The following is a 15043-nucleotide window of genomic DNA, read 5'->3' on the forward strand; positions in this document are numbered from 1 at the left end:
ACAAACCCCTTCACCACAGCTGTTATCCCTTCCTGGACATCCCATTCCCAGTTATGCAGCACTTTTAACTAGCAAAATGTCAAAAAGCATTTCACAGGATCAGCAAACAAGGTAAGTCACCCAGACTCTAGAGGAAATATAGTCATAGAACTTTACAGCACAGAAGCAGATGCTGGAAATCTTGAACAACACACACAAAACGCCAGATGATCTCAGCAGGTCAGGCAACATCTATGGAGAGGAATGATGAAGGGTCTCGCTCTGAAATGTCAACTGTTTATTCTCCTCCATAGACATTACCTGACTTGTTGACTTCCTTCAGCATTTTGAATGTATTGCTGAACTGATTTATTCCCATGTGCTTCTGCTTGGTCCACATTCCTCTAAACCTCTCCTATCCAAGTCCAGTCAAGTCACTTTTTATTGACATTTCAACCATAACTGCTGGTACAGAACATAGTAAAAATGAGACAATGTTTTCCAGGACCATGATGCTACATGAAACAACACAAAAACTACACTGAACTACATAAGAAAAGAAACACAAAAACTACACTAGACTACAGTCCTATCCAGGACTGCATAAAGTGCACAAAACAGTGCAGGGACTACAATAAATAATAAACAAGACAATATGCACAGTAGAGGGCAGTAGGCTGGTGTCAAGCCAGACTTTGGGTATTGAGGAGTCTGATGGTTCGGGGGAAGAAACTGTTACATAGTCTGGTCGTGAGACCCTGAATGCTTCGGTGCCTTTTCCCAGATGGCAGGAGGGAGAAGAGTTTATATGAGGGGTGTGTGGGGTCCTTCATAATGCCATATGCCTGTCCAATTTTTTTTTAATATTGCATTTGTACCTCCCTCTACCACTTCCTCTGGCATTTCCTTCCATACCCACCAACCAGAGCACTCTGTCAAATGCCCTCTCAGTCATTTCCCTCTCACTTTTGCCCTATGCCTTGTTCTTGACTTTCCCGCCCGGGGGGGGGGGGGGGTGAAATACTGTAGCTATTCACCTTATTGATGGACTTAATAATTTTATAAACCTCTGTAAGTCAGTGCCTGGCCTCCTCTGTAGTAGATGGAAGAGGTAAAAGGCTGAAGAAAAAATAAATCTGATAGGAGAGGGAATGGACTATGGGAGAAAGGGAAGGAAGAGGGGAACCAAGTGGAGACGATGGGCCGGAGAGGAGAAGAGAAGGGGTGAAATGGAATGGGGAATGGAAAAAGAGAGAAGGAAGGAAGGGGGGGAAATGATCAGAAGTTGGAGAAACTGATGTTCATGCCATTTGGTTGGAGGCTCCCCAGACAGAATATGCTCCTCTGACCTGAGAGTGGCCTCATCGTGGCAGTACAAGAGACCATGGACCAACATGTCAGAATGAGAACGGGAAGTTGAATTGAAATGGGTAGCCAGCAGTTAATCCTGCATTTTGAGGTGGACAGAGCAAAGGTTCTCAACGAAGTGGTTCCACCATCTGCCCTGGGTCTCACCAAGGTCGAGGAGGCTGCAGATTACACTGGTGGCATAGCCGACTTCCAGCACAGAACGGTGAAGGGGGAGTGGTGCCACCCGAGGATTCAGAACAGAGGTTCAGTAATTAAGTGCAGTACATACGTTTACACAACAAGCTAAGGTCAGCTCCTTGTTTACCTCGTGAGGCGACTGGAACAGCTGGAGCTCAGTTTGCCGTTGGCCAATTTCCCCCACTGCCGGGTAGTCACCCGTCTTGCTGGCTCTTCGTTCTCCGAGTCAGACATGTTGTCAGCAGCCTATAGAAGGACAGTTAACAGAGAAAATTTATAAGGATGTTGTCAGGACTGAAGGACCTGAGCTTTCAGGAAAGGCTAAATAGGTTAGGACTTTATTCCCTGGAGCATAGGAGCATGAGGGGAGATTTGATAGAGGTATACAAAATTATGAGGGGTACAGATAGTTTAAGTGCCAACAGACTTTTTCCAGTGAGGTTTGGTGAGACTTGAACTAGAGGTCTTAGGTTACAGATGAAAGGTGAAATATTTAAGGAGAACTTGAGGGGAACTTCTTCACTCACAGGATGGTGAGAGTGTGGAACGAGCTGCCAGTGGAAGTGGCAAACGCGTGTTTGATTTAAGCATTTAAGAGAAGTTTGGATAGGTACATGGCTGGGAGGAGCATGGAGGGCTATGGTCGAAGTACAGGTTGATGGGACTAGGCAGATTAACAGTTCTGCATAGACTAGATGGGCTGAAGGGCCTGTTTCTATACAGTAGTGTCCTATGACCTTAATGCTTTTCCCTGGATGAACCAAGATAACGAGGGACGAGGGACACACTCCACCACACTTCCAACTTCCCCCTCAATAAAAACATCTGAGCATTCCAAAAAAATACATGAACCAGGAGGAAATTAAGTTGCCCTGGACAACTCATTGGAGACTGATCTGAAGATTGTGGGTTTAAGCCCTGTTCCATAACCCAGACGGACACCTTGCTAGGTCTCTGCAGTCAGAGGTGGTATACAAAGGTAAGAAATTAAACTGAAGCTCTCAGTGCTGGATCCACATGTAAGGCAGTGGGAAGTTTCTCCCTCCCAACACCTACCCATTAACCAATGATATTTAAACAAAACATCTGGTTCTTGCATCATGTTTAAGTTCAGTGCTAAACATCCCATGATGAATAACATGAGAAATTCTGCAGATGCTGGAAATCAGGAGCAACACACACAAAACTGGAAGAACTCTGCAGGTCAGACAGCATCTATGGAGGGGAATAAACAGCCAGCGTTTCAGGCTGAAACTGTTCTTCATCCCATCAGCTGACTCTGCATTCCCCCGTTCCCGTGAAGGTGAACTGAACATCACTATCATCCCTTTCCTTAGAGAACATAGTACAGTCTCCTTCAGATGTGCTGACATTTTAACCAACTCCAATATCAAGCTAACCCTTCCCTCCCACCTCCCACATAGCCCTCTATTTTTCTTTCGCACTTGTGCTTATCTAAGAGTCTCTTAAATGTTCATAATAGATCTGTCTTTACCACCTACCCTGGCAGGGCATTCCACATACCCACCCTGTTCTATGTAAAAAAAAACATACCTCTGACATTCCCATACTCTCATCCAGTCACCTTAAAATTATGCCCCCTTCTATTTGCTATTTTGGCCCTGGGAAAAAGTCTCCAGCTCGCCAATCTATGCCTCTTTATTATCTTGTACACCTTTATCAAGTCACATCTCATCCTCCTTCACGCCAAAGAAAAAAGTCCTAGTTCACCCAACCTATCCTCAAAAGTCATGCTCCCTAATCCAGGCAGCATCCTGGCAAATCTCCTCTGCCCCCTCTCGAAAGCTTCCACATCCTTCCTACAATGAGGTAGCCAGAACTGAACACGAAATTGCAAGTGTGGTCTAACCAGGGTTCTATAGCGCTATAACATTACGTCACAACTCTTGAACTTAGTTCTCTGACTAATGAAGGCCAACAAAACATACGTCTTCTTCATAACAATAGAACACAGAACACAGAATAACACAGCACAGGAACAGGCCCTTCAGCCCACAAAGTTGCACTGAACCAATTAAATTAGTAATCAAATGGCTAACCAAACTAATCCCTTCTGCCTACACAGTCCACATCCTTCCATTTTCCTCACATTCACGTGCCTATTTAAATCCTATCAACTTGCACAACAACTGCTATGTCCCTGCACGTGGGGTGTGAACAAAATCTGAAACGGGGACTGGGGGAAAGAGAGAGCTGAATACTCACCAGTTCTCGATTCCATTTCCGTGCCAACTGCTCGTCCCTTTTCAGCTGCTCAGCCACAGTCAGCTTCTTCTTCTCCTGCTCCTGCTCCCCCTCGGCCAGGATGATGTGAATTATCTCTGCCGTGACCGTCTCATCATCCTCCTTCAAGCTCTCCTCCGCCTCAAACTAGAAGGACAGAAGGTTCAAGTCTCAGGCTCCAGATACGAATCAATGTTCCTGTTCCTCCGACTGATCTGGGATGGTGGCTGGGCAGGGGGAAGCTCATCTCCAGCGGACATCAGCCACGGTCGACATCACTTTACAATGTGAAACGCCTGAATGCAGTAAACTATCTGAAGTGGTATCTTATGATTTTATACTTATTTGTTTAGAGATATGACGTGGAACAGGCCCTTCCTCAACTAGCTGCGCCATCCAGCAACCCACCTATTTAACCCTTGCCTAATCACAGGACAATTGACAATGACCAATTAGCCTACCAACTGCTATGTCTTTGGACTGTGGGAGGAAACCGGAGCACCTGGAGGACACCCATGCGCTCACAGGAAGAACGTACCAACTCCTTACAGACAGTGCTGGAAATGAGCTCCGAACTCCGATGCCCCCAGCTGCCATGATGGGGAGCCACGTGAGAGATACAGGGATACACTGAGGAATCATGGTAGCGTGGTGGCGTGTAACACTTTACAGAATCAGCTGTAGATCAGGGTTCAGTTCTCACTGCTGTCTGTAAGGAGTTTGTACGTTCTCCTCATGACCACGTGGGTTTCCTACAGGTGCTCTGGTTTCCTCCCACATTCCAAAGACACACAGGTTATGGTCAGTGAGTTGTGGGCATGATTTGGTGCCCAAAGTGTGCTGACACTTGTGAGCTGCGCAGCAGAACCTGATACAAATGACACATTTCACTGTATGTTCATGTAAGGGGGTTTCCTCTCTTATGTTACTGCGTAGGCTACTTTGTTATGTTATACTTGGGAATGCTTCTTTGTTATGTTAAACGCTGAGAAAGTTTTTTGTGCTAGCAGCTTGTTTTGGGTTAGGCAGTGATAAGAAAATGTTACGAACCAATAGGGATAGTTGTTATGATTTTGGTGTATCTGGAAGAATTGTATGTGCGACGTTTTGGGGGAGAAGGCGGGAGAGAGAGAGACAGAGGATGGACCAGGTGCTGTGAGTCCGCTAACAGGGTCGGACCCCGAGGAGGGCGTTCGGCGAGGAGAGGAGATGGAGATGGACTCGGACTCGTGTGGAGCGTCTGGTCGACCACCGTTGTTGGTCCCAGGCGGCCGGTCGAGGTGGTCCGAGGGGTTGCAGGGTGAAGAAGAAGGGTCCTGAGCTCCAACTGTTTGTGCACGAAGAGATTGAACTTTGATAAGTGTGGCGCCTTTTATTTTCCTTTTATATTTCATTCTCTTTTAATTATATAGTTCCAGTAATATCTATAAACAGTAAATCATTTAATCGTATCTGGTGTATTGTCTGTTATTTGGGCAGGGTGGGGTACATCACACAGCATCCACACGAACTAATTACCCAGTTTGGTGGGGCCGAGGGCTGTTTCCCTAGATGACAGCGAGCCGAGCGACCCTGAGGGTGGCCAGGGGGACTACATTGTGGGGCCTTTCGTCCAGAATTGGTATGCTGTGTGGTTGCCCTTTTTAAATCAGTAATGTGTGTCTCTGTGGGTTATTTGCTGGTTATTGCTGTATGCGTGGTGGGTGAGGTCTTTGTTCGAGTTCAGACTAGCATTGACGAGTTGGAGGTGGAACTCGGGGCTGCCCATGCTGTTGGGAGAGAGAGGAAAGAATGGTCTGATTTGGAGGTAGGGTCTGAAAATAAATGTTCTAGCTATGGTGGCGTTTGGGATAGTGTCCACCCCAAGAGGGGCGGAGGCGTGCGAGACATGGGCAGAGCGGATCTCTCAGTTGTTAGATGAGTGGCAGTGTTCGGTTGAGGGAGAGCGACAGGGATTAGTTGAAAGTTTGAGTAGGCGGGCTGATGACAGTGTCAGAGCGGTCAGGTTCACTTACACCGTACTGACAGCTGTCAGTTATTTGAAAGAGGGGGGAAAGTTTTCAGTGTGTCTTCTCTGGCTAGGAGGGCAGCTAAATTGCTTGCAGTGCCAGGAGGATCATTTCAGGGGGTCAGCCCCTCCTTCAGTTGTTCAGCTGATCAGAGAGGTGTCGGGAAACTTAGTGGAGGCCCACCATCTGTTCCCATGGTAACACTGCGTTCCCTCACTGTCTGTTCCCCTGGTAACACCACACTCCCTCACCGCCTGTTCCCCTAGTAACACCACATTCCCTCACCACCTGTTCCCCTGGTAACACCACACTCCCTCACCGTCTGTTACCCTGGTAACACTGCATTCTCTCACTGCCTGTTCCCCGGTAGCACCATGCTCCCTCACTGTGTGTTTCCCTGGTAAGACTGCTGTCCCCAACATTGGCCCCCTCCCTCCTCTGTCAGCTCTGCTCTCCCCTATGCCTGTGCCATTTTCCCTCAGCACCTGCCAGCCCTACAGTGCAGTTTAAGCTGCAAACCCACCTCACACTCCACCTTTGAAGGAGACGAATGCCAGAAACTGCACAGCTGTCGTGGAGGAAATCGTGCCTTAAAACAAGCAAATCCAATGCAAGGCAGCTGCATCCTGCATTCTGTGTCCAGCATGGAGAGAGAGAGCTTCACGGTGTTAAACAGAGGGGCGGGCACAAGGTACAGTTGCCTGGCTAGCTGTGGAAGGAAACCAGGTGGTTGGTTCCCCTTCCAGCCCTCCTGCCTCTGCAACTCGGGTCTCTGGCCAAGTGTGCAGGGGACATGCACAGGCTTGCCTCGATCAGATACCGGCCTACGTCTGCAAGCTGAGTAAATTTATAGAGAACTTTGTTTCAGAAGGACATTAACATAGGAACTAGAGGAACCATTTGTCCTCTCAATTTCTAACACTATTTGAGCACATGGTGGCTAACTGACGCATCAACCACTCACTCTTCATATCCCTTGCGAAATTAAATGTCATCTCACCCTGACAGCCCTCCTTCACCCAGCACACTCATATTTAAGACCATAAGACATAGGAGCACAATGAGGCCATTCAGCCCATTGAGCCTGCTCCACCATTTGATCATGGCTAATTTAAGACCTTAAGACATAGGAGCAGGATATTACTTTCCTCTAAATTCCATTCTCCTCCCTTCTCCCCGTAATCTTTGATGCCTTTACTAATTCTACCAACCTCCACTTTAAATATACCCAATGACTTGGCCTCAACAGTCATCTGTGGCAATGAATTCCACAGATTCACCACTCTCTGGCTAACTTCTGTTCTAAATGGATGTCCCTCTATTCTGAGTCTGTGTCCTCTGGTCCTAGACTTTTCCACTATAGGAAACATTCTCTCCACATCCACCCTATCTAGGCCTTTCAATAATTGATAGCTTTCAGTGAGATTCCCTCTCTCCCCCATCCTTCTAAACTCCAGTGAGTACAGGCCCGGACATCAAACACTCCTGATATTTTAACCCTTTCATTCCAGAGATCATTCTCCAGAGCTTCCTCTGGACCCTCTCCAATGTTGGCAGATCTTTTCTTAGATAAGGGGCCTAAAATTGCTCACAATTACCAAGTGCAGTCTGACCAGTGCCTTATTGCATCCTTACTTTTGAATTCTAGCCCTCTCAAAATAAATGCTAACATTACCACCTTAGCACCAACTCAACCTGCAAGTTAACCTTCAGGGAATCCTGCATGAAGACTTTGTACCTGATTTTTTAACATCCTCTCCATTTAGAAAACAATCCTCACCCTTATTCCTTTTACCTAAGTGTATGACCATACACTTTCCAACACTATATTCCACCTGTCACTTCTTTGCCCATTCTTCTAATCTAAGTTGTTCTGCAGACTCCCTGCTTCTTCTACACTACCTGCCCCTCCATCTATCTTCGAATCGTCCCCAAACTTGGCCATAAAGCCATCAATGGTAGAGAGCCCTGCTGCTCTCTGGATTGGATTAAGTAGTACTCCTCAACTTTTTAGACCTAGTGCCAACTCGGTCCAATTTACGCGTCCCCAGGGTGTGACCCCACACACCTTCCAAGTGGTTTACACACTGAATTGTGTCTCCTTCATGTATCTAGATAAACGGAAACATTTAATCACCTGCTGGATTGTTCCTCTGCACCGCTGCGATTGTGACTAATGATTTACCTACATGGTTTCTGATGTCAGCAATCCATATTGTACACTGCAGTTATTTGCCTGGATTCATTTGACAGCCCCTCCGAAACCTGTGCCTTAACCATCACGCAGGACAAGAGTTTCTGGCACAGGGGAACACCACCACCTGAGGGTTCCCCTCCAAGTTCAAACCCCGCTTTAAATATACTCAATAAGGGGCAGAGGGAGAAAAACAATATTAATAATAATAAATAAACAAATAACGGATGGGGTACGAAGGGGAGGTGGGGCATTAACGGAAGTTTATTTATTTATTTATTTATTTATTATTATTATTAATTTTTTTTCTCTCTCTTTCCTTTTTCTCCCTCTGTCCCTCTGACTATACCCCTTGCCCATCCTCTGGGCTTCCCCCCTCCCCCTTTTCTTTCTCCCTGGGCCTCCTGTCCCGTGATCCTCTCATATGCCTTTTGCCAATCACCTGTCCAGCTCCTGGCTCCATCCCTCCCCCTCCTGTCTTCTCCTATCATTTTGGATCTCCCCCTCCCCCTCCCACTTTCAAATCTCTTACTAGCTCTTCCTTCAGTTAGTCCTGACGAAGGGTCTCGGCCTGAAACGTCGACTGTACCTCTTCCTAGAGATGCTGCCTGGCCTGTTGCATTCACCAGCAACTTTTAAGTGTGTTAGTCTTTGGAGCAGCTCAGTTGTCTTAGTCTACTACTAAAAGTGCGCCTCTATTCGGCCAAGGTGGCATGCAGAGGGTGAGAAACATTGTCCAGAATTGCCAGGATTTTCTGTAGGGTCCTTTGTTCTGCCACAGCTTCCAGTGTGTCCAGTTTGACTCTTGTAACAGAGCCAGCCTTTCTAATCAGTTTATTGAGACTGTTGGTATCACCCGTGTTGATGCCATTGCCCCAGCACACCACCACATAGAAGATTGTACTTGCAACAACAGACCAGTAGGACATGTGAAGGAGAGACAGGCAGGACAGACCGGGGAGAATCGGTTGATGTGGTGTACTTGGATTTTCAGAAGGCCTTTGACAAAGTGCCACACGAGGCTGCTTAACAACCTACGAGCCCGTCATATTACAGGAAAGATTCTAGCATGGATAAAGCAGTGTGTGCAACAAGTGGGAATAAAGGGAGGCTTTTCTGGTTGGCTGCCGGTGACTAGTGGTGTTGGGGCAGATTCTTTTTACATTATATGTCAATGATTTGGATGATGGACTTTGTTGCAAATTTCAGACAATATGAAGATAGGTGGAGGGGCAGGAGGTTTTGAGGAAGTAGTGAGGCTACAGAAGGACAGACAGATTAGGAGAATGGGCAAAGAAATGGCAGATGGATTACAGTGTCCGGAAGTGAATGGTCATGCACTTTGGTAGAAAACATGAAAGGGTTGACTATTTTCTAAATGGAGAGAAAATACAAAGAACTGAGGAACAAAGGGATTGGGAGTCCTTGTGCAGGATTACCTAAAGATTAATTTGAAGGTTGAGTCTATGGTGAAGAAGGCAAATGCTCTATTAACATTCGTTTAAAGAAGACTAGAATATAAAAGCAAGGATGTAATGTTGAGATTTTATAAAGCACTGCTGAGGCCTCACTTGGAGTACTGTCAGCAGTTTTGGGCCCATTATCTTAAAAAGGATGTGCTCAAATTGGAGAGGGTTCAAAGGAAATGGAGTATAAGGTAGCAAAAGTGAGTGGGAAGTTGGATGACTGAGAAGCTTTTAAAATCCAACAAAAGGCAACTTAAAAAGCTATAAGAAGGGAAAAGATGAAATATGAGGGCAAACTAGCCAATAATATAAAGCAGGATACCAAAAGCTTTTTCAGAGTAAAAGGGAGGTGAAAGTTGATATTGGACCACTGGAAAATGATGCTGGTGAGGTAGTAATGGGGGACAAAGGAATGACAGATGAACTTAACGGGTACTTTGCATCTGTCTTCACTGCGGAAGACCATAGCACTATGCCAGAGGTCCATAAGTGTCAGGGAGCAGGAATGAGTGCTACTGCTATTACAAAGGTCTTGAGGTGGATAAGATAGACTATATCCCAGAGTCCTGAGAGTGGTTGCTGAACACATAATGGATGCACTGATCATAATCTTTCAAGAATCACTTGACTCTAGCACAGTTCCGGAAGACTGGAAGATTGCAAATGTCACTCCACTCTTTAAGAAGGGAGGAAGGCAAAAAGAAATGAAATTATGGACCAGTTAGCCTAACCTCAGTGTTTGGGAAAGTGTTAGAGTCTATTATCAAAGATGGGGTTTCAAGGTACTTGGAGACTAATGATAAAATAAGTCAAAGTCACCATGGTTTCTGTGAAAAGAAATCTCGCCTGATAAATCTGTTGGAGTCCTTGGAGGAAAGTAACAAGCAGGGTAGACAAAGGAGAGGCAGTGGATTTCATTTACTTAGATTTTCAGAAGGCATTTGATAAGGTGCCACACGTGAAGCTGCTTAACAACATAATATCCTATGGCATTACAGGAAAGATACTGACATAGATAGCAGAATGGCTAATAGGCAGGAGGCAGCGAGTGGGAATAAAAGGGGCCTTTGCTGGTTGGCTGTCGGTGACAAGTAGTGTTCCCCAGGGTTCAGTATTGTGTTCACTACTTTTCACAATGTTTGTCAATGATTTAAATATTGGAATTGATGGCTTTGTGGCCAAGTTTGCGGATGATACGAAGATAGGTGGAAGGGGTACGCAGAGCTGAGGAAGCAATGCGATTGCAGCAGGACTTAGACAAATTAAGAGAATGGACAAAAGAGTGGCAGATGGAATACAGTGTTGGGAAATGTATGATAATGCATTTTGGTGAAAGGAAAAACAGTGTGGACTATTATCTAAATGGGGAGAAGGTTCAAACATCAGAGGTGCAGAGGCACTTAGGAGTCCTCGTGGAAGACTCCCAGAAGGTTAATTTACAGGTTGAGTCAGTGGTAAAGAAGGCAAATGCAATGTTGGCATTTATTTCAAGGGGAATAGAATGTAAGAGCAAGGAGATAATGCTGAGCCTTTATAAGACACTTGTCAGGCCACAGTATAGTCAGCAGTTTGGGTTCCATATCTCAGAAAGGACGTGTTGTCATTGGACAGAATCCAGAGGAGATTCACAAGGATGATTCTGGAAATGAAGGGGTTAACATATGAGGAGTGTTTAGCAGCTTTGGACCCCTACTCACTGAAATTTAGAAAAATGAAGGGGGATCTAATTGAAACCTACCGAATGTTGAAAGGACTAGATAGATGTGGAGATGTTTCCTATGGTGGGGGTATCCAGAACTAGAGGTCACAACCTCAAAACAGAGGTAAGGAGGAATTTTTTTTAGCCAGAGAGTAGTAAATCTTTGGAATCCTCTGCCAGACTGCAGTGGAAGCATCAAAGGATATGGCGAGAAGGCAGGTGTATGGGGTTGAGTGGGATCTGAGATCAGCCATGATGAAATAGCTAAGCAGATTTGATGGGCCAAATGGCCTAATTCTGCTGCTATATCTTATGGTCTTATACAACTTCAACAAAACTCCAACTGGAAAAATGGGCTGAAAATGGCAGATGGAGTTTACTGCAGACAGGTGTGAGGCGTTTCACTTTGGGAGGACGATCCAGGGTAAGGAGTTGCACAGTGAGCAATAGGGCACTGAGGAGTGTGGTACATCAGAGGGATCTGAGAATCCAGATCCGTAATTCCTTGAAAGTGGCATCATAGGTAAGTAGGGTTGTAAAGAGAGCATCTGGCACACTGACCTTCTTAAATCATAGTACTGAGTACAGGAGCTGGGACATTATAAGACATTGGCGAGGCCAAATTTTAAGTATTGTGTGTAGTTCTGGCCACCTACCAACAGGGAAGATATGAAGGTTGAAACAACAGAGAGAAAATTTATTGGACTTGAGGACCTGAGGGAATGGTTGAATAGATTCAGACATTTTCCACTGAGGTTGCAAGAGACTAGAGGAGGTCATAGGTTAAGGGTGAAAGGTGAAATATTTAAAATGAACCTGAGGGGGATCTTGTTCACTCAGAAGGTGGTAAGAGTGTTAAATGAGCTGCCAGTGTAGTGGTGGATGCGGGTTTGATTTCAACATTTCGTACAAGGCTGGATAAGCACAGGGATCTGAGGAGTATCAAGTATCAATGGAAAAGGATAGAATCAGAGAGCACAGGAAAATTTTTAATTGGGGAAAGGCAAATTATGAGGCTATAAGGCTAGAACTTGCGGGTGTGAATTGGGATGATGTTTTTGCAGGGAAATGTACTGTGGACATGTGGTCGATGTTTAGAGATCTCTTGCGGGATGTAAGGGATAAATTTGTCCCGGTGAGGAAGATAAAGAATGGTAGGGTGAAGGAACCATGGGTGACAAGTGAGGTGGAAAATCTAGTCAGGAGGAAGAAGGCAGCATACATGAGGTTTAGGAAGCAAGGATCAGCTGGGTCTATTGAGGAATATAGGAGAGCAAGAAAGGAGCTTAAGAAGGGGCTGAGAAGAGCAAGAAGGGGACATGAGAAGGCCTTGGTGAGTAGGGTAAAGGAAAACCCCAAGGCATTCTTCAATTATGTGAAGAAAAAAAGGATGACAGGAGTGAAGGTAGGACCGACCAGAGATAAAGGTGGGAAGATGTGCCTGGAGGCTGTGGAAGTGAGCGAGATCCTCAATGAATACTTCTCTTTGGTATTCACCAATGAGAGGGAACTTGATGATGGTGAGGACGATATGAGTGAGGTTGATGTTCTGGAGCATGCTGATATTAAGGGAGAGGAGGTGTTGGGAGTTGTTAAAGTACATTAGGACAGATAAGTCCTCGGGGCCTGACGGAATATTCCCCAGGCTGCTCCACGAGGCAAGAGAAGAGATTGCTGAGCCTCTGGCTAGGATCTTTATGTCCTCGTTGTCCACGGGAATGGTACCGGAGGACTGGAGGGAGGCGAATGTTGTTCCCTTGTTCAAAAAAGGTAGTAGGGATAGTCCGGGTAATTACAGACCAGTGAGCCTTACGTCTGTGGTGGGAAAGCTGTTGGAAAAGATTCTTAGAGATAGGATCTATAGGCATTTAGAGAATCATGGTCTGATCAGGGACAGTCAGCATGGCTTTGTGAAGGGCAGATCGTGTCTAACAAGCCTGATAGAGTTCTTTGAGGAGGTGACCAGGTATATAGATGAGGGTAGTGCAGTGGATGTGATCTATATGGATTTTAGTAAGGCATTTGACAAGGTTCCACACGGTAGACTTATTCAGAAAGTTAGAAGGCATGGGATCCAGGGAAGTTTGGCCAGGTGGATTCCGAATTGGCTTGCCTGCAGAAGGCAGAGGGTGGTGGTGGAGGGAGTACATTGGGATTGGAGGATTGTGACTAGTGGTGTCCCACAAGGATCTGTTCTGGGACCTCTACTTTTCGTGATTTTTATTAACGACCTGGATGTGGGGGTAGAAGGGTGGGTTGGCAAGTTTGCAGACGACACAAAGGTTGGTGGTGTTGTAGATAGTGTAGAGGATTGTCAAAGATTACAGAGAGACATTGATAGGATGCAGAAGTGGGCTGAGAAGTGGCAGATGGAGTTCAACCCGGAGAAGTGTGAGGTGGTACACTTTGGAAGGACAAACTCCAAGGCAGAATACAAAGTAAATGGCAGGATACTTGGTAGTGTGGAGGAGCAGAGGGATCTCGGGGTACATGTCCACAGATCCCTGAAAGTTGCCTCACAGGTGGATAGGGTAGTTAAGAAAGCTTATGGGGTGTTAGCTTTCATAAGTCGAGGGATAGAGTTTAAGAGTCGCGATGTAATGATGCAGCTCTATAAAACTCTGGTTAGGCCACACTTGGAGTACTGTGTCCAGTTCTGGTCACCTCACTATAGGAAGGATGTGGAAGCATTGGAAAGAGTACAGAGGAGATTTACCAGGATGCTGCCTGGTTTAGAAAGTATGGATTATGATCAGAGATTAAGGGAGCTAGGGCTTTACTCTTTGGAGAGAAGGAGGATGAGAGGAGACATGATAGAGGTGTACAAGATAATAAGAGGAATAGATAGAGTGGATAGCCAGCGCCTCTTCCCCAGGGCACCACTGCTCAATACAAGAGGACATGGCTTTAAGGTAAGGGGTGGGAAGTTCAAGGGGGATATTAGAGGAAGGTTTTTTACTCAGAGAGTGGTTGGTGCGTGGAATGTACTGCCTCAGTCAGTGGTGGAGGCAGATATACTAGTGAAGTTTAAGAGACTACTAGACAGGTATATGGAGGAATCTAAGGTGGGGGGTTATATGGAAGGCAGGGTTTGAGGGTCGGTACAACATTGTGGGCCAAAGGGCCTGTACTGTGCTGTACTATTCTATGTTCTATGTTCATTTATTGTCATTCAACTGTATATGTGTATACTGCCAAACAAAACAATGTTCTTCCAGACTAAGGTGCATAGCATGGTACATATAACTCACACACAATATATAAAGTAACATTACCACAAATAAAATATATTTCAGAAGATTGACAGTATAATGCTACTGGCACTTCATGCGTGATGAGACCTGGGTGGTGGGAAGGAGTTCAGTAGTCTTATGGGTCTGAGGGAAGAAGCCGTTTCTCATCCTAACAGTTCTTGTCCTAATGCTATGGTATCCCGTCTGGTAGTAGGGGGGGAGGGGTCAAAGAGATTGTTGGACAGAGGGGAGGGTTCATTGACAATGCTAAGGGCCCTGCATACAGAGTGCTCCTGAGAAATACCTCTAATGCGTGGAAGAAAGACTTCGATGATCTTCTCAGCAGTGCTCACAATGCTTTGTAGGGAGTGGCAGTCAGATGCCTTGTAATTCCTGTACCAGACAGTGATGCAGCTGGTCAGGACACTCTTGATGACACTCCTGTAAAAACTGGTAAGGATGAGGGAAAGGGAACCTCATTGTCTCAATCTCTCAGGAAGTGGAGATGTTGCTGAGTTTTCTTGACCAAAGTGGTGGTGTTGAGGGATCAGGTGAGATCATTTGCTCATTGGACCATATATAAAGGCGGATAAATCCCCAGGGCCAGATGGTCTGCATCCCAGAGTGCTTAAGGAAGTAGCCCAAGAAATAATGGATGCATTAGTGATAAT

The 15043-nt window shown here is 45.7% G+C and overlaps 1 protein-coding gene across 1 annotated transcript in view; it reads right to left on the reverse strand.

The window, feature by feature from the left end:
- The window catches only part of rnf169 (ring finger protein 169), a 59183-nt gene that overhangs the window by 18946 nt on the left and 25194 nt on the right, over positions 1-15043 (reverse strand). Inside the window, exons 3-4 of the mRNA XM_063054743.1 lie at positions 3754-3918; positions 1655-1773 (exon numbers count right to left, since the gene is read on the reverse strand). Of these exons, the coding sequence (XP_062910813.1) occupies positions 1655-1773; positions 3754-3918 (284 nt within the window). The remainder of the gene's footprint in view (positions 1-1654; positions 1774-3753; positions 3919-15043) is intronic.

Source organism: Mobula hypostoma, chromosome 7 (assembly GCF_963921235.1).
Source record: "Mobula hypostoma chromosome 7, sMobHyp1.1, whole genome shotgun sequence".
Lineage (NCBI taxonomy): Eukaryota > Metazoa > Chordata > Chondrichthyes > Myliobatiformes > Myliobatidae > Mobula > Mobula hypostoma.